General features: G+C 49.3%; 1 protein-coding gene across 4 annotated transcripts in view; it reads right to left on the bottom strand.

Annotated features, from left to right (window-relative positions):
• PAX2 (paired box 2) overlaps positions 1-24,517 on the bottom strand; it is a 77,717-nt gene that overhangs the window by 30,390 nt on the left and 22,810 nt on the right. For all 4 annotated transcript variants that reach the window (XM_090278414.1, XM_090278415.1, XM_090278411.1 and 1 more), the window contains 2 exons: positions 16,414-16,499; positions 14,784-14,903 (listed from right to left, as the gene is read on the bottom strand). In XM_090278414.1, coding sequence (XP_090134540.1) covers positions 14,784-14,903; positions 16,414-16,499 — 206 coding nt within the window. The remainder of the gene's footprint in view (positions 1-14,783; positions 14,904-16,413; positions 16,500-24,517) is intronic.

Genomic DNA, 24,517 nt, shown 5'->3' with positions numbered 1-24,517 from the left:
CAGGGCCAGGCAGGTACTCCTAACCATTTCCGCTGTGTTAACTTTCCCAGGCCCAGATAATTCATACAGCTAGACCCTGGGGGCAGGAGGAAAGGTGGATAGGATTCTAAAATTTTTGTTGATAATCCTCGAAAAGTCACAATGAAAAAGTGGGGCAGTGACAAAGCCTAATGCCATCCTGCCTTGCAAAAAGAAAAAAGAAAAGAAAAGAAAAATAAAAAATAAAAAAGAAGGGGAGGTAAAAGCTTATGCAAATAACACTAACAAATATAATATTGGGGTTTGGAAATCTTTTAGAAGAAATTATTGTAGAGTTAATTTGTTGGCCCTAGAAAGGAAACTGGTGATACCCTGGAACTGACATATACCCATCAAGAATAAGTTGTGTCACATTAACTAGATATTAGCTCTTAGACCAAATGCCACCCCCACTAAGACTTCCTCAATTGTTCTGGTTGGAAGCAACTACCCCCTTTAAAAAAAATAACATTCATCATAGCACTTCATACCTTGATTATAGCACTTATCACATTCTGTTAATATAATGATGTACACATCTGTCTCCCTATTAGATTAGAAGCTTCTTGAGGTCAAGGACTGTGTCCTATTTACCGCTGTAACTCAGTCCTGTCATGCGTCATACACAGCAGGCACTCAATCAGTACATCGACTTAAACTGGCTTTTTTAATTGATTGATTGAACAAATGCTCTGAATGTAGTGCATGTTAACATTTCACAAAGACTCTCCTTCCTAACTTTGTGAACAAGATGAAGAAAAGTGAAATGGTTGTTGGCTGCTGGACTCAATAGTACCTAAAGCCTTCATTTCTCACAACCAGGAGGGAGGTCTCCACTGGTGGGCCATGTGTCTCTCCTTTATTTTAAAAGAAAATAACTCTTTAAAAAAACTTCTAGTGTGATGATATAGAAAACTTCCTTATGGTCTTCATCGGGTGGAATTAAGAGTTCAAACCAACAAGATGAAATTCAACAAGGATAAATGGAATGCCCTATGTTTAGGTTTAAAAAAAAATCAATTACACAGGGGGAGACCTGGCTCGATGGCAATTGATGCGAAAAAGATCTCGAGGTTTTAGTTGACCACGAACTCAATAGGAGCTTGAGTCTGACACGGCTGCTAAAAAAATAAAGTGTAATCTGAGGCTACATTATGAATGTAGAATCTCCAGATGGAGAATGGAAATGGTTCTACTGTACTTGGCATTGGCTAGACTGTCTCTAGAGTTTAGTGTTAAGAGGGCCTTTAACCATCAAGAATGAGTTCAGAGATGGGGAACAAGGATGAGCAGAGACCTCCTGCAAGCGCAGGGACCACATCATGCGAGAAACTGAAATCCACGTGGGGTTCAGCTCACTGTTTTTCTAGGTGCTCAGTAAATCGAATGGAAGGAATGGAAGGGAGGGAGAGAAGAGAGGGTGTCCAATGAAGATCTTTACACCACTCTATATGGTCCATGTTGTTATCTCTTATTTTAAAGATGAGGAAACTGAGATGCAGAGAGATTATGCAATTAACCAAAGGCCCCAGAGCAAACAAGGAATGCAAAAGGATTCCACATCCAGAGATCTGGATTCTAACAGTGACAACTGTCCATCTATGTCCTATGTCCAGGCAGGGGCTGTGGCCTGTCAGGCAGAACTGCTGGAGGGGAAAGTTCCATGCGAGTAGCAGGTAAGACATGATGACCTTTAAGAATCCGAGACTCTGCCTTGACACAGCTCTCAGCCTAGCCACTGGTCAGCTTCCACAAGGAAGGTGTACCTGGAGCCATTTTCCCTGTCTCCCTGAATCTTAGTCATTCCCTGGCTCAAGTCCTGCCATTTCCTTCTTGCTCTTGCAGCTACTCCTCTGGACTTTCTACTAGACGCTTAGCCACATGATTCAGCTTATTGTCTGATGTGTGATAGCTCTGCCTCCCCCAATAGATTGTAAGTTCCTTGAGACCCACATCCTGGTTCTTTGCTCCTCTCATACTTCCCAACCCTGGGGCCCATATTGATACAAAGATCCCCAGAAAGGTAAGTATACATTTCCACTTTTTTACATGTCAAAGCAAGATCATAGATTCTCAACAATCTGAAATGATTTATAGGAAATTTGCCAAAGACAGAGACATGGCCTGAATAATCATTTAGGACCCTCAGGTTTCCTATCCAACCAGTAGAGAAGAGAAGAGGGAGATAGGAGGAAGCCTTAGAACCTTGAAGAATTATACCAGCACAGTCAGTTCCCCTATTTTGAATGTTAGCCCCCTCCTTCCATCCAAAACCCCTAGTTTACCCATAGGAAAGAAGGGGAAGGGCACCCACTGCCAGCACACCCAACCCGAGTGTGTGTGACCCATATGGGAGGGTGAGCAAGTATGAATGGGGGAAGGGGGAGGGGAGGCCAAGCAATACCATCGGAGGGGAGCAAACAGGTAGTGGAGAGAAGACAAATGCAGAGAGCGGGGTGGGGAGTGAGCATTGGGTTGGCTTGGGTGAATTCCCCTGAGTGGTCAACTTTCCTGCCTGAGAGCATGCGCCGTGCCTTCCTGCAGGCCTGCTGGCAAATGCTGGGGCTCTTGCTCACCGGCCACTGGTGGGGAAGGAGGGCTGGCTGAGGGTCTGTCTGTGTGGGACCAGAGTCCTCCTTAGCCCTCTTTGGGCTTTCAGGGAGGGGCTAGGGCCTTCTGCTGGATGCTGGGCTTCATCTGGGGCCAGAACCAGTTAGAAACCTCTCTGGAGCCAGAAGAGAAGGGGGCTTTGTTAGCTCAGAGGACACAGCAAGGCAAAAAATTACATACCAGGCCGCTCTAAGTATGCTTGTTTAGAGAAACTGCTTGCATTTATGAAGTCTTTGGTGCGGAAAGCAGGGTTGCAAATGACTGCATCAGAGCGACAGTAAAGGCCATTAATTTCCTGTTATGTTTTCCTGCGTTGGGGGCTTTATTAATTTAATTTTACACTGTCGAACAACAGCGAGAGCTGACACTGCCACACCGCCAAGGCTGGGGTGTTCCTTTTTGTGTGTGTAGCAAAGCTTTGCCTGACATGCAAATCAACGCTATTATTGGAACCAATAAAGATGTGTGGAGGGAAGAGGGAGAGATAAGGAGGGGGAGGAAGGGAGGGGAAAGGAGAGAGGGGAGGAAAAGGGCAAAAGCCATCCTTGGCCAATTTCTGCCACCCTTCATGCCCAGCATCTCCTGGCATCCCAGGGTAGCCTCCGCAATCAGCAATTTCTGCCCATCCTTCATTTTCCCTTCTATTCTCTTCTGCCCTCGACTCTGTGCCTTCAGACAACTCTACCTCTGTTGTCCTCTTCTGTCCCAGATCCTGGCAGAACTTGAGTAAGGACAAGAAGTTCCCAGGAAGAGGTGGGAGACAGAGTTCTCCCACTGCCTGTCCCTAGCAGAGGCATGTCTCAGAAGCACAGGGACAAGAGACTTGATGTTGCCAACCCAGCAGGCTGGAGCGGAGGTCTTTGTTACATACTACTTCCTTTTCTAGTAATTACTCTACTCCAGCCCTGGCTGGTTTAGCTCAGTGGATTGAGCGTCGGCCTGCGAGCTAAGTGTCGCTGGTTCGATCTTCCAGTCAGGGTACATCAGAGAAGGAAAACTCTGACTCCAAAAAACCTCCGCTGCCTTGCAGCATACCTCTTCAGGGGAAAGGCTAAGGGAGTAAACCCTGACAGAAAATCCGGAGCCGGAGTCCCTAAGGCGGTTTGACGTTGTAGTCAACACCGGCAACTCCTGCGGCGCACCTGAACCCAAGCTGTATCGACTCCGTCTTTCCCTTGGACCCTTCAGCTGCGAAGAGAGGGGGGGTCTGCTGCATGGGCAACAGCAGACCCTCCATATTACCCTGCCCAGGCTCTGTAGCTTCAGCGTCATCGCAAGATGTCGATTCAACACGGGAGGAGACAGATACTACCATGTCACTCCCGAGTCGGACTGCACAGCCATTCTCGGCGGTGCAGATGGACTCTTAAGAAGCTACACCATCGTCTCTCTAGACGGACGGCTGCCGACGACTCTACTCCACACAATCTCTGAAGTCAAGGATCCTGGCCCATTTACATACTGTTGGTACACACACACACATGAACCCATGTGCTTGTGCGTGTGAAGAAGAGTCTAGATAGGCAGATATTTCAGCTTGCCTATAAGTCCCTTTAAGACAGCGGTTCTCAACCTGTGGGTTGCGACCCCTTTGGGGGTTGAACGACCCTTTCACGGGGGTCGCCTAAGACCATTGGAAAACACATATATAATTACATATTGTTTTTGTGATTAATCATTATGCTTTAATTATGTTCAATTTGTAACAATGAAAATACATCCTGCATATCAGATATTTACACTGCGATTCATAACAGTAGCAAAATTACAGTCATTAAGTAGCAACGAAAATAATTTTATGGTTGGGGGTCACCACAACATGAGGAACTGTATTAAAGGGTCGTGGCATTAGGAAGGTTGAGAACCACTGCTCTAAGAGCTCCCATATCCCAACCTTGTCAACCATTTATTTCCTTTGAAATTCCAGAAAAAAAAACCTGTCTCTCATTGTTCCTCTGTAAGAAACCCAGCAGCTGTCTTTAGCAGCTGTAAGGTACCTACTTGGTCTAGACCAGATGCCAGAGAAAAATGCATCCCCAGCATCAGAAAAAAGCGGGGTTCCTGGCAGATCACATTTTGATCCCTTTGACTACCTTGACCTTATACCCATCACCCCCAGGTCCCCCACACGGCCCTTCACCCAGAGTGGATTCCACAAGTTGGCTGCCTCGGTGGTCCACACTGCCCTCGGCCCAGCTTACCACACCAAGAGTCCACCTAAGTGTCCACACTGCCCATGTGTCTGGGTCGGCCACACTGCCCAAGGAGATGGAGATGGGGGTGGGGAGAGAAGAGGGAAGGAAAGGGAAGCTCCTGAAGTCACTTCTACCAAACACACTCTCTGCATCCCTCCATCCCTTCTTTGAAGCCTGCTGGGATCTAGGAAGATCTGTATGAACCAATGAGAGAGAGACAGAGACAGAAAGAATGTGTGTGTGCATGTGTGTGCACGTGTGTCTGGGCACCCTCCCCCCCACCCTGTCACTGGCTCGCCCATGCTCCTGCCTGCACTTTCTGCTTCAGAAGCTGTTTGGCAGGCTCTGGGAGGCCGTTGGATGGAATCCAGCTCTCCCTGGGAGGAAAGCATAAACTTTATAAACTACATTTACTTTAATTCAGGTTCCTGGGCAGCTTTCCTCAGGCTTTCTTCCCTCCTCTTGTCTACTCTGTCTTGCTCACATTTTACCCCAGCCCGTGTGCACCCAGACCACACACACACATGTACACGTGCACACACGCACACACTTTGTAGCTAGTGCTCCTGAAAAAGGTGAAGCCTGGGACAGGAGGAGAACAGACAAGGTGTGCAAGCTGTGTTTAAAGGAGGAAGCCTCAGCCTGGCTCTGGAAGGGCCCCTGCGAGATGCCCACGCACTTGTCTCCGGTGGAGATGAGCACAAAGGATGCTTTGAGGCCGGCGGGCCGGCGCCTCAGGGAGGGAGGGATGCTGACGTTCAGTGGGGATGGCCAAATTAGGAGCTACCTGGAGGCTGGGCCCCGGGGCTCTGAGGAAGGGAGAAGGAGAAAGCGAGGCCTCCACGCAGGTTGAGGTTTGTGAGGCCTCCCTTGTCTGGTGCTGTCAAGGTCAGCAGGTTCAGGTTCACCGAAGGGTCAGGATGGTTTGAATTACTGGCTCTGCTGCAACTCAGCTCTGAGGCTCGTGATCATCTCCCAGCCCTCCCCCAACTCTCCTTGCTTTTCCACCCCCACGGGGCAGGATGGGGAAGGTCCTGGACAGCCTTCCAGCCACCATGGCTCTGAGGAAGGTAGGCAGGGGAGGGGCTCTGCCCGGGCTCCAGGGCTCCTCGTGCAAACTGCAAGGGTCAGGAATGCCACTAGGACCCATTCCTGTCAGGCAGCAGTCCTGGGTCTTCCCAGCCTACCTTCTCAGCAGACGCTTTTTCTGAGGGGTCCCCATGCCCCTGCTCTTCTCAGCTGCCCTCTGGCCTGCAGAGGAGGAGGTGCCCAGGCAGGCCAGCCCACTCTCAGCAGGGCCAGGGGGACAGCCTCAGGGCCCGGCCCCTCCCTCCTGTCCACAGCCAGTGCGTGGGGGAAAAGGGCCGCACTGAGGCAGCGGACTTCTCATTTCTCACTTGGTGCCTCTGCCGGGTGGGGGGAGGAGAACGATGCCTACCTGCAGGGCTGGAAGGTAGTTGTCAAAGGAAAGACTAGGATTTGAAGACAGTATGACAAGGTAGGTGTGCATACAGGTGCTCAGAAGTGCACAGGAGCCTTTGCGGGGGAAGTTGTAATATTGGGCTCCACCCACCCCAGCTTCCAGCAGTGGAGGAACACACGTACAGCCCCCTCTACTGCTAGTCTGTACGTTTTCTCTTGGGGGATGGGGTCGACCTCTTTTGTGCTAAATCGCAACATACTTCACCAAACAAGGAAATGTAACTCTTGATCAACAATAGCACACACTGGTTGGGAACCTGAGGTGGTTAATCATTTGACTATAGTCTCTGGTATGAACTCAGGGACTACGAATTCAGACATCCATGTCAACCCTATACCGCCATGGCTAAGTCCCGGTCCTTCCCCATAGAAAAGGTAAGTGCATGTGGCACAGGACCCAAGGTAAAGGGCTTACTGAAACATCGACATAACCTACCCCTACCTCTGTATAACAACATGGTCAGTGTTCAACAGGCTCATGGCCAACCTTGCCCAGAGTTTGGCTAAAATATGAGATTGAACTAAGATAGAAAAAAAATCCCCCCTCAGTGTGACCGGTCTGATTTCCCAGGTGACCGGGAAGATATAATCATAACGACAGATATGTGTTCATAAGTGGATTTTTTGGGTGTTTTAGTGAATGCTGACCTTTGAACTTTAGCTCTTTTTTAGATTAGAGTGGAGATTAGCCAGGGCTTGAATATTTGTTGGAAGATGAACATAGGCTGAGCTTTGTTAATGCAGTTTAGCTCGGGCACCTGTCTAGATGGATGATTACCTTCCTGTAGATTTGGTTTCTGGACTTTCATAGGACTTGCCTCACGAGCAACAGTCTGTGACCTGTCTTGGGCAGTACGATGCATGTGAAATACTGTAATTCCAGCAATGATCCACAGAGCACCAGTTCTTAGAGAAACTCAAACTCCGCTCGGCTTCCCTCTGCCAATATAATGTTTTCTTCCAGGACCTGGCCAGGGCCTGGAGGACAGTGGAAGCAAAAAGAGGCTCTGTGGTTTTCTGCCTCCGATGTAAGCTCACTTCAGAGCTCTGAAGGCATGCCACCCTAGGCATGCCTGGGTAGGGAGTCTCTAAAAGGGGATCTGATGACTCTGTGTGTGTGTATAAGGGATAAGTGGTGAACAGACATACTGTGCCCAAGCGCTGGGTTTAGGTTAAGGAATCAGTGCAATCTCATTTTGTTTACCCAATGTAGTGCAACCTCACTGTGTCTTCTAGGCCTTCCCTGGCCCCCCTCCCAGCTCCTTCAGGCTGAATCCTGGCCCACTAAAATGGTATGTGCTCAGTGAAACTTCCCTAAGCTCTTCTCATGCAGGGAATGCTCAGATCCGTCTTTGCTTCTGCCAGCTCCCTGCATCTGTGACCAAAAGGCCACAGAGGACAGACACTGTGGGCCTCAGAGAGTCAGGCTGAGGCTCCTGCTCCTGCCTCTAAATGTCCGGCATGCTAGCCCACCAGGAGCACCCACCTGCAGACTTCCCCCATCAGCCTCCTCCAGGATTGAAGGCTGCTCCCAGAGTTCCAAGGCCCTGCAGCCTCTCCTCTTCCCCAGGGTCCTCCTTGCCTGCCTTTTAGGATACCGGCAATCTTCCCACTGCCCCTCCAGAAAGTGAGCGAGGGAAGAGAGACCGCTGACCAGGGCACGCCTGGTTTACATTAATGAGATACACTGAGTGTAATCCAGCCATGGAGGCAGCGTACAAAAAGAGGCGATCACGGGCGGCCAGGAGCAGAGCTGCTCAGGTAATTGGTTTATCTATCTGGAAGCAGGGGGAGCAATCTCAGCACAGACAGACTAGCAGTAAAGTCTCTTCCTTAAGGCTATTTCCTTTGTCTTTTCAATTGCTTGCACATCCATGTGAGAGAGGGAGAGAGTGTTAAAGAGAGAGGGAGAGGGAGAAATGTTAATTTGTGAATTAATGGCTTTTCTCAGCGGAATTGTAAATTCAAATGTCACCTCACACGGTGACACCACGGCTGGTCTGCTGAAGAAGCAATGATAAGATCCCCCACCTCCCTTGGTGCCCCTCCCTCCCCAAAGATAGCTGTGGAGTGGAACATGCTACTTTTAATTTGCAATAACAACACAACAGAGGTATGCAGTAATGACTGCCTTCTTCCACCCTCCTCCTGGCTTCCTTCCCCCCAGTCCAGTTGGCTCCCCACTTCCTCCCTCCTTACCCACTTGCTCCTCTGAAACAACACCTCACCCCCCCTGGCGGCCCCCCCCCCCCCGCCCACCACCACTGCACCCCAGCCAGGGCCTGATCACATGGGGGGGGGGGTGCCTTTGGAATTGACGATGCCTCAACCCTCTCTTCTCCTTCAATAATCAGGGAATTAATGACCCTGAAGTTAAAGTGAGGCTGATACCGAGGCCCTGCCCAGTGTTGGGAAAAAGCCTTCATTGTTTTCAAGCAGGAGGCGGGCAGCAGTGAGGGAGATTCATGGATGGAGATTGAATATGCAATTTTCTTTCACCTTGCCAAGAGCTGCCCCTGGGCTGTGCCTGGCCTAAATTTTTCCTTTTACCATCTCTGCCTTATCCGGCCCTCCCACCTCCCTTCCATTCTTTCCAGAAAATTACCTTCAAAATTGATTTCCACTTTTACAAACAAATATAATGGGAACACAGGAAAAAACTTGGGCCGTGATGAATTAGGGCTGTCAGGTGCTTCCAGGTCTCCTTTGCTTTTGTTTTACTACCTGATCTGCTCTTTGTTTTTCCAAGAGGTGGAAAAGTGCCCCCCATCCACTGAGTGCCTGACCCTCCAGGCCACTGGGGTCTCAGCCCCCAAACCCAGCAGTGGCCCATGGAGAAAGTGATACAGGCCCTGAGACTCTGTCAGCTTCTTGGTTTCCCAGCAGAAGCTTGAGCCACTTCCTCCTTTTCTGCTCACTGGCCCTTAGGAACCCACTCTCTGAAGAAGCTCTAACCACCCCCCAAGCTAGTTCCCCTGTCCCCCACACCATGTTCCCTCTGGCCCCCATACCTCTTAAAGTCCAGACCAGATGCAAACCTCCACCTCCTCTAATGTAGGCAGGATCAGTGTATACCTCGACTAGAGCAAATGAGAGACAGACAGACACTGAGATATCCCGAAAGACAGGCAGGTAGACCCCGAGATTGGGAGACATAGCCTGAGGGTGTAAGGGCTCCCAGCCTCAGTCTCCCTTGCTTTGAGCCCAGGCCACCGCTGGAGGCAGGTTCAGTATAGCCCATCCATTTGCCAACAGAGTGCAGGGTGATGTCTACGGGGCCCTTTAGGCAAAAGTCTATAGGCACACCTGTGCCTCAAGACCATGGACTCTAGCACACTCAGGCCTGGCTTGAGTTCTCCCTGCTCACTGGCACTGGTGAACATGCACCTGCTCACAGCTGATCATCTCTTTAAATACATACACAATTCAGAAGAGTGCATGCCTGCCTAATGCATGGTGCTCCACATTCCCGTTCACCCACAGATCTCAGAAAGCTGAAAAACACACACATGCTCACATTTTCACAAACTATGTAAAAAAATTACATATGTGTCCATAAACAAATACATTTCCCAAGGTAAAGAAATAAACTTGCACATGGGAGTGGAAGTGCCTAGCAGTGAATAGAGGGAGGGGTGCCTCTGTGTTAGAAAAGAAGGGGGTCCTGTATTGATTTACACACAACTGAAATGCCTATGGATGCTAAGACAGGACATGTGACCCAGCTAGATAACCATGAAGCCAATGAGTAAGCAGAGACAGACATGGGGGGCTCACCTCTTTCCCCCACTGCCCTAGCTACCCTACTTAATAGGGGCCACACCAAGATTATAGAAGTTCTGCCCAAATAAGTTTCTTCCTGACATGACTTCATTTCCTCTCAAAACATAAACCTGACAATTAGGCCTTCTTCTCCAGACACACAGCAACGCATCTTCCAAGATGGATCAGCTCAATGCTCTATACCCGTGATCTCATGTAGTCTTCTCTGCAGTCCCATGAAGTGAGTGCTGTTACCATCTCCACTTGACAGAGGAGAAGACAGAGCTAATGAAGATTAAGTGACTTGACCAAGGCACTCGGGTTCAAACCCAACTAGGCCTGGCTTCAGAGCTCACCCCATTTCCCACATGGCCACACTGCCCATTCATGTTGTGCTTCAAGGACTGCCTGCTGGGCCCCACCCCAAATTCTCCTTCCTGGTGGGGGTCTGCAGCCTTCTCTTGTCTAGAACCAGGGCTCCTAGACAGGGCAGGGGCCACTCATTTCCACAGCTTCATCCCCTCATTTGCACCAAGTCTAACCTGAGCAACACACTTGGGGACTTCTAGGACGAAAACTAAATAAGGAAATAAACTGCTTCTTCCAGTTACAGTTTCATCCAAAGCAGAAGGGAGCTATTAAAGGCAGTGACAGGACTGGGCCGTTTGCAGCCGTGCAACCTGTCCTGCCTGCAAATGTACAACTTCACCGCTTTAGCGCCACTCAACTGCACAACTCATTGTGCACCTAATTAATGGAATGCGAACCCCACACCCCCCTGCAACCCCACATATCAAAGGAAGACCAGCACATCCCCCCTCCCACAGATGAACAGACTCAGACCATATGACTTCATCTGGATTTTTGGACGAGTTATGTAATTGCTCTGTGCTTTCAACACCACCAAAGGACAGCAACATTTGGGACCATGGCTGAAAGCAAAGGACTTTTGTTTTTAGCCTGAAAAAATACAAGAGTCTCTATTTTCCAGCCACATAAGCCGGGGCAAGCAAGATCCAGGGGAGCAGTGTCCTTCAAAGGACCCTAATATACACACCCATAATTGTAGCTAAAAAGAGGTAAAGCATTTAGTAGGGTACTGAATGGGGGTTTACCTCCTCAGACTGTCTTCTGGGTGCTTGGTGACAGAACTTCCTCATCTGTTTCTGGCCTGTCTACCTGTCATCTGGGAGCTCCTGGACTCTTGGGGGTTGAGGGTCAGAGCTTCTTGACTAGCACATTTCTCAAGGGAAAGTCTGAGGATTCTTCCATACTTCCAAGGGCTGAGGCATGAGAAAGCATCTCAAGCAGACTCACAGTTACCGTCAGTTTCTTTTTCCCCAGAGTCACAGCTGATCGACCCTTTACTAATATCCCCACAGATATGATTGCTGCAGTTACTAATAACACTGTCCATATTCCAAGTGCCAGTGCCAATAACGCTCTGGGTATCATCACTGTGAACACCAATAACTGCTGCTGAGATTGTCTCCAATAACGCCAGCACACGCTGCAGTGATTGTCCTCGCTAATGCCCACCACCAAGACATTGTTAGAGCTGAAGAATAGGCTGAACTGTACCCAGAGGCAGGGTGGGAGTGGCTTCCTTGAGGACAGAAAGACTCACAGCTTGCCCTCAGGGTATGACACTTCTGCGGAGATGCCACAGTAAGAGGGGCCAAAGGAGAGCCACCTGGCAGGGCATCAAGGTTCTCCTGGAGGGAGATGTGCCTGTCCACTCACTCAGTCCACTCCTTTGACATGTATACCATATAACTGTTCCAACCCAATGCCCCTACACTCCTCAGTGCCTCCAGCCAGTTTTCTCTTTTGCCTGCAGGGCTGGCCCAGGAGCTAAAGGACACACCTGGGTGTCTGTGCAGCCCAGGCCCCAGGCCGCCTCCTGCTGCCGGCCTGCCAGCTGCTGTGCTACCTTGGCCTGACTGCAGAGTTGGGCTACATCATCTTGACACTTAATTATCTCCCCTATTCTTAATCATCTGAGCTGCTCCCTAATGCAAACTGGGCCTGGCTGCTTGGAGGCACCCAGAGTGGGGGAGGGGGAGAACAGGCTGTGAAAAGTCTGCCTTTGCTCTTGCCTTTCTTTTTCTCTCTTCCTACCTGGGTCTGATGGATCAAGTGTGTGTGGTATGGGGACAACGGGTCAGAGAGAATTGGCCTCTCTCATAGGCTCTGGTCTCCACCAGGGAAAGGACAGCTCCATCTGGTCTGGTCAATAGGAGTGAGAGTCAAGGCAAGAGAACCCTCCCAACCCCCAAAAAGGAAAGGCCTCTGATCCTTCCTGCCACCTAGCTAGGTCCAGGAAGCATTTAAGCAGTAAGAGGAAACTTGGAGGCCCCCACTGTCCCTCATCTAGAGGAAAGAGTTCAACTACTGCCATCACTTTCAACCTGCTGGAGGACAATCTTCCCAAATCCAGCCCTGTCCTTCTCCCTTCCTGCTCAGACACTTTCAGTGGCTGCTCATGCCTGCAGGAAAAAGTCCAGACTCCTTATACTATCTGGTCTTGACCCGATCTGTGACCCTAACCCATCTACTTGGCCTGACTTCCCATGACTTCCCCTCCTAACCCTTCATCCCAGCCAAAGCACCCCTACACTTTCTCACCACAGAAACTTCTGGTCAAAGGCTGGGTCTATCAGAGAGAATTTCATGCTCCCATCATCTCTGAACATGCCCCTCTGAACATGCCCCTCATCCATCCCTCAGGCCCCTCCTCGCAGAGCAGCCCCCCCCCTGGGGTTTACTCTCTCCCTGCTCTGAGCTCCCACAGCCCTCAGCCCAGACCTCCACCACAGCACAGGTATCTGGTGGGCCTTTCTGCTCTCTGGCTCACTAGACTGTAAGCTCCTTAGGTACAAGAATCATATCTTGTTCTGTTTTGGGATCTTTTAGCACTAAGCATTTTTTGTGACTGACGCACAGGAAGGGCTCACTGAATTAAATTAACTTGAAACAATGAATGTGATCAATGGCTCAGAGAGGAGAGCGCTCTGTTCTGGGCCAACCAGGCCCAATCTGGGGTGGCCACAGCCTCATGCCAGAGCCTCCCTGCCCTTGGCCTCCCTTCATGGCCCATAGGAACCCAGGAAGCAAAAAGCATGCTTATGTCCAACTGCAGAACAATGGGAGAGAGAGATGAGGGGGTCCTGTGGCCTATCCTAGCACCCTGGACATCTCTCATTCTAAAAAAAACAGGGGCAGTGGTTAAGAGAGAAACCCCTAAGGGTTTGGGGCAGAATCATCCAAACCAATCAGGGTGCCAAGAAGCTTGGCTTAGGCCTGAGTGTGGGAAACCCCCAGGGAGAATTGAGACTAAGGGCTTTTCACACAGCCTCCCCTCTGCCCATCAGGGGCTGTGGCCAAAACAACCACAATGAAATTTAGTGAGTGGCAAAGGCCGTGGCAGCCAAATGGGTTTGGATATTTGGGAAGAAGGAGAAATAGAGCCAGACAAGCTGTTTCCCTGTGAAACGAGGCCATTAGGGCTTCTGGAAGGAGGCCAGTGCCAGGTCATCACTGTCTTGCCAGACCCAGGCCTCTCCTATGCTCTGTCCCTTCCGCTGGAGGCCATGACTCTCACACTCTCTTCCTGGGGCCCAGAATATGTCAGCTTTGTTCCTTCTCTCTGTTTCTTACCCTCAAAAGCTGTCCCAATCAATGGCTTATCTAGGCTTTGGATGACCATATGATTTATTGTCTAAATAGGACATTTTTGAGAGAAAAAAGGAGATGCTGACTGACCATGATGCAGAGACAAAAGCATAAATGGGGACCAGCTGGGCTAATGGGATATATGGTCATCTTTAGAGGATTCTATTTCATGGTATATACCCTTAAAATCATGTACCCTTCCTACAGGAGGTTACTGCCTACCTAGCAGGGACCATGAGATTGGGGCCAGAAGCAGGTTTCAGGCACTGGTGTCTTCGTTTGCCTTGGCCCGCCAGCCCTGCACCTTGGCCTCATGCATCAGAAGAGAAACAAATGGTCACCAAGGGACCTCTAATGTCACACACATGAAAAACACCTTCTCCCAAGCTCATCGCCACCATTCTCTCCTCTTACTTCCTTTCTCCTCTCTTCCTTCTCTTTATTCCCTTATCTACCGCTCTGCTTAACAGCTGGATGTATCATGAGGTATTACAGGGAATGAGGGGAGGCCAGAGAGGAGCCCCAGTGGTGTCTCCTCCCATGGGGGAGCACAGAGAGCAACCCATGTCCAATTCCCTGAGTGATTTTACTGGGACCACTTGTCCATGTGTCACAGAGAAAGGACACTAAGGTCAGGTCAGATGCATGTGACATCCCTCCCAATGGGTTAGGGTCAGATGAGGACAAGGCAGGCTGGCCTTTCATCCTCAGGTCAGAGACCAGACAGATGTCCTTCAATCTCAAAAACCTTCCCAAGGTACGTGGTTCAGGCTTCTCCTCCCAGCATCCCACAGGGATATTGGGGATGAGTCCCAGAGGAAGGTGAGGCGGTTGAGGCTGCTGAGCAGATGGTGAAGCTGATGGCCCCACCAGCAGCCTGCCTCTCTCTCTCCAGGAGCCAGCAGGGCAGTGGGGGGATCTGGGCTTTGCGACTAAAACTGATCTCATAGCAGAGCAGCTGCGAGGCCGGGCCGAAACCGGAGCTCTGAGTCCAAAGACAAAGCATGCACAGGGAAGCCAAGCCTCTTCCCTCCTCCCTACCTTCATCACGTTTCCTCTTCTCGCCATTGGAGCGAGGGATCCCCAGGATCCCGTTGATGGAGTAGGATCCCACTGGATCATTGGAGGCGCTGGAAACAGGAGGGGAGGCCGTACTGGGAACTGGGTGAGAATAAGGAGGAAATACCATCAGGATAGCAACTGTGATCACAGGCCAAAGCCCCAAGGCTGGAGGCAGAGAGAAGCAGAGGAAATAAGGGGGGATGGGGAGCCCATATTCCCCTTCTTCCTCTGAGATTTAAGGGGGGAGGTATTGCTACATACATAGTAGACTGTTCACTGCTGTCCAGCCCTGGGCTGAATGGGTGACCAGTCAACCCCAAGCCTTCTCTGCAGACCTATAGATTTCACTGGGGTCCTTCAACTCATTCCCCTAAAGATGAATGGAAATACCAAAGCTGACTCAATCTACAAAGTCACTCAGTAGTCCTGCAGTGAGCACAGTTTCTACAAGGACTCCTTGCACAGCTCATCCAATCCCTGGGGCTGGGGAAATCTTTCTAAGCAGACCCAGCTCACTGTCTCTTAGTCTCCTGGGCTGTCTTTACCAGTCCTGATTTAGCATCTGTGGTTTTCTAAGATCTCTCTCTGAATCTCTAGGAGGCACAAGAACGGTCCTGATATTCTCCAGGAGTGTAGTGCACAGCTCCTCTCTCCTCATTGCTTCTGGTCTTGAAATCACTTGAGAAGTTCCTAATTTTCCCCTCAGGGCACAGACTAGTGAACACATTCACTCCATAATGATCTACTCAGGTACAGCCTGGCCCAACCCTCCTTCCCAGCACACGCTGTAATACAGGCCTAGTAAACAACAGATCCTGCCAGCTCCAGGAGGGCTGGGACCTGCCATTCTACTTCCTGCTGGTCAAGAGAGAAGGGGACAGCTGCCAAGAAGGGCAGCAGGAAAAGTGTGATCACATCCCAGCCCCTTCAGCCCTGGTACCAAGCACTCTTGGGCCAAGGGGAAGACTGTATGTTTGGGCGGGGGGGAGGGGGGGTTCTTAGCAGGTGTCCTGGTAGGGCCTGGATCATGTCTCTGGGAAGCCATAATCAAGGATCAGTAAATAAGGAGTTTGGAAAGAGGCAGAGTTACCGAGTGGATGACCGAGAGACAGAGATCAAGAGAGGCCATGAAGAGGGAGGGAGAGAGACAGAGGAATAAATCCAGAACCACATATACAAGGAAAAGAGAAAGGGAAAGACAGCGAGAAGGGGAAAGAGGAGAGAAGGGAGAGGAGGGGAGAGGAGAGTAATAATTTTAGAAATTAAAAAAAAATGGAGTAAGAAAGTAGATATGAAAGAAAGAGGAACAAGTAGAGAGACAGGGTCAGATGAAAGAAAGTGGAGAAGGAAGAGGAAGGGAATAAGAAGATAAAGTAAAAGGAAAATGTTGATGGGAAGGAGAGAGGCTGAGTGACTGAGAGAGAGAGAGAGAGAGAGAGAGAGAGAGAGAGATCCTAGGGGGCTAGTCTTTCTCAAGGAAACCCCCCTCCCCCAGCCTCTGGGAGCTCAGAGAGAGCACAAATTGGAAAAAAAATAGTTCTGGAGTGGAGCTGCAGATCCAGCTCTCCTAGGTAGGGCTCTGCTTTGCCCCTTCCCTAAGCCCTCTTACCAATAGTGTGGCCAGGTGCAGTCACTCCAGTCCCAGCCCCATCCGGCGTTGGGTGAAAAGGCTGCTGAACTTTGGTCCGGATGATCCTGCAACAGAATCACAACAGCATCACACATCACATGCCCCCTCCTTCCCCACCAGCTCTAGCCCAGACATGCAGAGAAGCTCTCCCCAGCCCCTCAGCTCCATCCTCACCCGTCTGCTTCTGCACTCTGCCCTCACGGACTGCTGCTAGGCACGAGCTCTCCCTCCTGTTTGCTGTGCAGACCCAGCCCAGAGCAGCTCTGGGTGGAGGCAGTCTGCATTCTGTCCCACCACGTGTGCATCACTAGAATTGCAGCTTGATTTTTGGTAGCAGGGATTGGGGCAGCAGAGGGAGTACAGCACAGCATCCTTCCCATTTCTAGGGGCGGGCGCTGTCCTGACAGCTGGTTGCGCACCCTCCCTTCCTTAAGCACATGCAAATATTTTCCTGGGAACAGGACTCCCTGGGTCTGGAGATCATTTTGGAGCTGGCTTTCCTGTTGAGACTGTACCACACACCCCCAGAGTTGAGGGAGAGGATGAGATTTCCCCATTTACTGAGCCAAGGAAAAGTAACCAGGGAAGGGCTGGGTCACAGTGACCCTTCTGTCCCCAGGATTCCAACACAGCACGTGGTCCCTTTGCCAGATGTCAGTCCCTGAACTTTTTTGTTGTTTTTGTTCTATTACAGTTGCCCCAATTCCCCGCCCCTCCGCAATTGCTCTCCACTGCCCTGCCCACCCCATCCCTCCCGTGCTCCCACAGTCAATCCCCATCCTGTTGTCCATGTCCATGGGTCATTTATACCTGTTGCTTGACTAGACTCCTCCCCTTCTCTCTGGTCATTGTCAGTCTGTTCCTTGTTTCCATGCCTCTGGTTCTATTTTGCTCGTTTGTTTGTTTTGTTTATTAGGTTCCTGAGGCCACTTAATGCTCTCAAACAAGTCAGATCCCTGCCTCTGTTCAACTCACTGGCTTGATGGCCTCCTTTTCTGAGGTCCCATTTGGATCACAGCTTCTTTACCAGTCTACTTGAAAAGCCTGGTGCCCCCCACTGTGCACTCTGGGGTGAGTCAAACATCCCAGGACCAGGGACAAGCTGGCTTGTCAGTGATTCTAAGGACCAAGGGTTACATGATACAAAGGCCAACCCTGGAGCCAGGACCAAGGAACACTCCCTTCTACCCACTGGTCAAATCAGGTGCCCTTGGAAACAATTTTTCCAACAGTGTTGCTCCTCCCTGCAGAGATGTGTGTGATCCAAGTTCACCTCAACCAGCAGGTAAGTCATAAGCCATGAGTGGACTCTGCTCTAACCAGCTTTTACTGAGTACTGCCAGGCAATAGAAATAAGGCCCTTGCCTCACAGTGCTGGATATAAAGTTAGGTGAAGAAGACACATACTCAAAGAAAGCTAAGTAACTCCAAGGTGGCTAATCTCTAAGTGCCAGGAGCAGGCAGGCAGAGGAGGAATCATCCCACTTGCAAGTAGAGAATTGGGAGGGAAGTTACTGAGGAGGTGAAACTTGTAGCTCTTCCCAACGGAGTAGGGCTGACATATAGATACATACAGGAACCAGAGGCACGGAGGATGGTAGACAGGGCACCAGGCTACATGGCAGGGGCCCCGAGTCCTGCTTCTGACTCTGTCATTATGTGGCCACATAGCTTTGGGGTCATCAATTTACTTATCTGGGCCTCAGTTTCTATAGCTCTAAAAAGCTTGGACTACAGGATCTCTAAGGTCTCTCTCCCTAGTGAAAAACATGATTCTAAGATGAACAAAGAAGTGGAGGGCAGGGCATTATAAGCAGGTGCTGGAGGAGGGTAGAATCAAAGCATGGAAGCCCAATGGGCACGTTGTTTTAGGGGCTCATGCCGAGACCAGTCAGCCAGTACAGGGCAGTTATGTAAGAGGAAATAAGGCTACAAACTGGGAAGTGATGAGAATTGTGATTTTCCACTTACTGAACATCTTTATATGCCAATATTATTTGCAATTTATACCACTTATATACACTACTCTTAATTCTCACAACCTCTGAAGTATATACTATTAGCCTCATTTTGCAGATTAAAAACCAAAGCTGACAGAGGTTAAGAGATTACTGGAGATTACATTGCCGGTTAGGGTAGAATGAGAATTCAGTCTCAAAAATGGATGCTTTTGTTACTTTGTCACATATTTTCTAATATATGGGAACCAGGCGTAGAGAGTCTCAAGCCACGAGTGATTTCTAAACTGGAGGGGCCAGGTACAAACTGTTCCTGATAAAGCAATATAGAGGCAGGTGGTTATGAGGAGCTGATCTCAGGAAAGAAAGAATTTATAAGACGTCGTGAATGCAGAATGACCAGGATTTGGCATTTAACTGGAGTCAACTGTGGCTCTAGAACCCCAAGTCTGATAACTGAAAAGCTGGTGGTTTGTACCACTGTCAGAAAAAGCAATGCAGGGAGGTGACTGGTTTCGGAGGAATGTGGTGATGTTGGTCCTAGGCACACAGCATTTGAAGTGGTTGAGTGTCCAAGTGGACATGCCCACACCCCAGCTGGCACAGCAGGTATGGACTTAGGAGACTGTCATAGAGAGGAGCACTGAAATGCTCAAGAGGCCCAAGGAGTGGATACCACTTTCAGAGACTGGAGGAAAGAGCCTGACCTTGCAGAGGGGTCAGAACTAGTCACACAGGGAATGGCAGAACCAGGATCGGGCAGTTTCACCTAACTCAGTGGAGAGGAACATTTCCAGAAGGAGAACATGATCCACAGTGTCAACAGTGACCCAAGGATTGGAAGGAACTGGGAATAAGGAGGGGCATAGGTGTGGGAATCGTGGTGACTACTAGTGACCTTAGGGAGAGCGGTATCAACAAAGGGGAAGAGTCAGACAAAAAGAGGTCAGGACATTCACAGGAGGAAAGGGAGGCAGTGAAAGTAGATGAGTGCCTTTAGGAGCCTGTATAAAAGGAGAGGAGAGGAAAGTGTGGAAGCCAGGGGATGGAACCAGCAGGTGAGCAGAGGGAAGGCTTTTTAAGGTAGGGGTGACCTGGATACGTCTGTAGGCTGAGGAGGAAGAACTGGTGAAGAGGGATCAATTGAAGTTGGCTGAGAGATTGTGAAAGGACAGAGAGAAAAAGGTGGAACAAGGAGAGAATGGAATGGGAAAGATGGCATATTTTGAGGGAGCCAAATGCTTTGAAAAGGAGCTTTTAGCGCTTATCAAAGATGAAGGCAAAGTCATCTCCCAAGAGTTGTTGTTGGTGGTGGTGGGGGGAGTGGTTTGGAGCATATCACAATGGGAAAGACCAGAGTAGCTAAGGGCAGTGTAGACTGGTCTACAGGAAAGGTATAGAAGGAGGTAGAGCAGTTCAGAGCAGTTACTTCTAATTCATTGCCACAAAGGCTTCTGGGATCTCACTGACCTGCAGGTGGCTCTGGCTTGAGCACTGATGGGCTCTGAACTAAGGAAGCCTCAGAGCTGGGGCTGGATGAGACAGATAACTGCTGGCCTTGTGGAGTTTCTGTCTTTGTTACCCAGCACCTCTGACCCCTGAGGCACCCGTGCAGATTTAGCTGAGGCTGCAAGTGATGGAAAATCACTACTCCCTGACAGTGGCTTGGTGGTGCCTGGGAGAGGAGCTGGGCAGGGTGCCGGCTGTGAGTTACTAATACTCTTGGTGTCCATCTATGCCCCCGGTGCTGTGGGCACTTTCAAGTCCCCAGAGCTGATCTCAGGGAGTTTAAGAACTGAGGTTGTGGAAATCTGATTGTCATCCATTACCCTCCTGCCTCCCGTATACAACCTGGCAATTCATGGGAATATCACTAGAGATTAAAAGGATAAAGAAAAGCAGTTGCTTTGGGTGACTGCCTGATACTATTACCCCTGCCTCCAATTCTATTTCATTCTTGGCCCTACAGACAGCCAGACATGTCTATGGTCTCCATGGTCCCCGGAAGGTATGGCCTGGAAAGTTAAATCCAGCATATGGATCTTTGGAGGGTGCAGTCCGGAGCCCTGGAGAGCACATCTTTACTTGAGTGCAGAGAGATGCCCTGTCAGGGTGCCTGTTCCCCACTTCTGTTTCTAGCATTCTTTCTTTCACACCGCTGTTCTTTCTCCCCCATCTTTCCTGGAACCTCCAGGGCTCTGCCTGGGCCCAGTATGGGGACTTCAGGCACTGAGCATCTCCCACATTCACAAGAGTATGACATAGGACTGGAGCAAAGGGAGAAGGGGCTCAGTTTGAGTCCCAGCTCCATTTCTTATTGCTTGTGAATAATAATACTGTACTCTTCACTTCTTAGGACTGTTGTGAGAATTAAATAGGATAATCCATGTAAAATGATTAGTATAAACGTTGGCTCAACAAATGCTTGCTATAAAAATAATAACCAGTAATATTATTATACCTATGCTCCTATTAGCTCTGAAGTGGCCTCAGACAGCTCACTTTGACCCATAGGCCTGGCTGCTTTCTCTGAGGGGGCTGAGCCAGGTATAGGTAGAAGGCCTCTCAGCCCAACATGCCCCAACCTGGTCAACGCAGCTGCTGCAGAGACCCTGGGAAGAGCACTGAGAAGATAGGAAACAGCAGCAGCAGGTGTCAGAGCCTGGCCCTGAAAAAGAGATTGCATAAGAGAAGACAGGCTGGAGCCCTCTGCCTGGGAGCACTAGGAAGGATCTGTAGACAGACTAGCAGCAGCTTCTTCTGGACCCAAGAGAAGCCAGGGAGTGCAGTAGAGCTTTAGAGTAAAGGTGGAATCACTCCCTCTTGGGTAAATTCCCAGGAGGCCTTCACCTCCCACCAAGCTGGAGAGGAAAACAGTCTAGTGACTCCTGAGTTAGAATGAAAGCATGTAACCAGTTTCCTAGTAATAACAGTTTGTTAAACTTGTGAAGAAACAGAGACATCATCAACATTCTAAGAACACACCGGGGACGTTCTTACTCCTCCTCCGGTCCTACACCCTCTTCTTCCTCCTACTCCTCCTCTCATTCCTTCTTCTGTGTTTCATTCTCTTTCTCTGCCCTTCTCTCTGTCTGTCTGTCTGTATCCTTGCACCCTGAGGTCCCACTGTGGCTGTGTGAGTTTATTGATTCTTGGGAGCTGGGGGAAAGTGGGAGGCAGGGCTGGGGTGCAGGCTCAGGGATGGAAATAGAAGGCTATAAATTATTTGTGACAGGAAAGCAATAGTGGCAGAGTGCTGAGCACAAGTCCTGTGTCACTATTAGATTCCTTTTAGCCTGATGACACTGTAAAAAAGGTTAAGTGTCTGCTGGAATCGTACACCTGGGGGGCCGGGGCAGCCTGGGAGCAGAACAAGCCACTGAGAGCAGGTATATCAATTCTCCAGGCCAATAATATTCCTCTCATTGATCGCCACGCAAAGTTCAAAAATCTCATTACAGCCAGGCAGACCGGGAACTTTTTACAAATCAATAGAATGATATAACGTATGTATACTTAGTACAAATGTATCTATTCATCTATCCATCCATCCACGGTCCGCCTCAGGGTTTCCACGTTAACCTACCCATCATATTATGTTATGTTATGTACGATACTATATTGCATTAGATTATATGGTAATAAATAGTGTGCAAAAACTTCCCCTGAGGAGGAGACAAGAAGAGGTCCTATTAGCATTGAAGTGACCTCAGACAGCTCACCTTTGAGGGAGTGGTCAGGATTTCTATTGTACTAAAAACTATTGTACTAAATAATTACTATGTGCTAAGCAATGTTCTAAGTGCTTCAAACAAATGGTTCACTTAATCCTTACAACAAACCATTTTACAGATAAGGCATATTATAACTTGCCCAAGGTCAACTGTTAAATAAATGGCAAATTTGAGGTTTGAATTCAGGCAGACTAACCCCAGGGCCCATACCCTTAACCACCAGGCTATACTGCCTCTAGGAGAGAGCTACCCCAAAGCCCCAAATCCAAACTCCTGAATTCTAGTTCTCTTGTTCTGTGGTGTTCTGAGAAACAGAGGATGAGGGGCTCCCTGACCTTTAGTACTCCCCTCTATAAAATGGGAGTAATAACACATGCTAGCACCAGATGCTGACAATGTGATATACACAGGATCTTCAAGCATGTCCCCAGGAAATCCTGCCTAGCTACCTAGTGGAAAGGCGGGCTCAGCCCAGGCTTAGTTGTATCACTGGTTTGCTCAAAGGGTCTTTGAAGTAAGAGGTCAAGATCTTCATACATGTGTCATATACATGTGTAAATCATTTTACATTGTCCTGGGGCAGATAGCCAACTTAGAGATTTGCAGAAAATATTGAGTCCCTGGTACAGGGAAAGTCTTTCATGATTTGGTAAATGAAAGGAACTCCAGGGTAAAGAATGTTTCAGACTAGCTGGCCCCACTGCCCACTGAGGAGAAGCATGGGAGGAGGGGCCTCTGCCAGTGACTTCAGGCTGCCTGGGTATTATTATAGGCTGAATCATTCTAGAGGACAAAACAACATTTGCTTCAGCAAAGGATATTTTGCCCAACAAATGCAGGTAATTGTTTCAACTCAGGCCTTTTGAGTGCTGCCAACATCAGGCACGTGTCCCTGGCTTAGCCCCGAGGCAAGTCAGAGCAACACACAGCTGGAGACTTTTCACGGCAGAACCTCAAGTGAGGTATTATAGATTATCCAGGAAAATTTCACCTCTCCCCAAAATGGTTCCTACCTCTCTGCTCTTGAGGACTCCCAGGAACTGGAAACTCCCCTCTGGACATCCCAGGAACCACAGAGCTGAAATTTACTATTCCCTCCCCACAGAAGAAATAGCATCCACCCTGTCCACCCCACTGGCAGCCCGGAAGTGCTGTACAAATTCTGTTTTCCCAGGCTGTGGCTTTGCAGTTTAGGCAGAGTTTCAAGTTGTTTGCCCACACCCACTCACATGCCCTGCCGGTTTCAGTTTGGACAACTGACCATATGTTGGGCATGAGAACGGCCACTGATGGGGAGAAGCTATGGGCAGGTCCTTCTATTCTGGCTGTAGCAGGATGTAGCTGAAATACACGGATTCCAAGGTTAGCAGGGTTCCCTCCAAATGTGTGAAGAGCAACTCTCTCTTGTTGCTTCTCAGAAGTCATAACTGAGCTCCAGGAGATGAGAGTCCTGTACTAAAAAGCTTGCAGAAGGATTTCTTCAGACTACTGCCCTTGAACTACCTGCATTAGCATCCCCTGGGGTGTGTGCTAAAATGTAGACCCTGTGGCTCACTTCAGACCTCCTGATTAGAATTTCTGTTGGTAGGCAGGCCCAGGAATCTGTATGTAAGCAAATTCTCCAAATTATTCTTGAACTCCCTAATATTTGAGAAGACTACCTTCAGCCAGAGGGTAAGGAAACCCTCCTCATGGTTAACAGGGAAGCCTTGAGAAAGCTGGGAGAAAGTCTTAGTGAGTTGAGAATACTTAGGTTCTTTACTTATATTCTAGCAATGGGCATTTCTCCCCAACTGCTAATCCTGACTCCAACTGACACAGTAACTGAAATTCAAGAAGATCTCAGTTCCTCTATGGAAACTAAACGATAGGTTAGAAATAAAAATAATTTCAAAGTAGTTTTTGGTACATCCCAGTGGGTTCTTTAGATACATACCAGGCTTATTTTCTGAATCAATATAGCCTTCTAAGACTGGCACTGAGGGCGATAATCCTTCCACCACGTGTCCCCGGGAGCCCAGGCCAGATACAATTTACTGGGCTAGATGGGCCATGGGGCTGGCCCAAGGGGGCAATAGGGATGGTTTAGATGATGAATGGTAAGCATATGGATTGATTTAACTTCAAGATAGGCATAGGTTTAAAAATTAAGGGGCAATGTGTTTAACTAACCATTTGGAAACCAGTGTGCAGTGCATGCCAAGCCTGGAGCCGTGACCGGACTAGCTTCTCTCACCACTAGCCCTGCCCTCATCTGCGAAGGCTTCCAGGCTAGAGCTGGGGTTTACCAGCTGCCTCCCACACACTCCTGCCTGGGAGACTCCAGAGGCTAGAAGACTGCCTTATATGATGAAGGGTGCTACTATAGCCTCACTGCTGGGACCAGTTTCT

The sequence above is a fragment of the Furipterus horrens genome, unplaced genomic scaffold, assembly GCF_987537825.1.
Source record: "Furipterus horrens unplaced genomic scaffold, mFurHor1.1.pri manual_scaffold_5, whole genome shotgun sequence".
Lineage (NCBI taxonomy): Eukaryota > Metazoa > Chordata > Mammalia > Chiroptera > Furipteridae > Furipterus > Furipterus horrens.
Note: the sequence above shows the minus strand (reverse complement) of the source record. Positions and strands in the feature narration are given on the sequence as shown.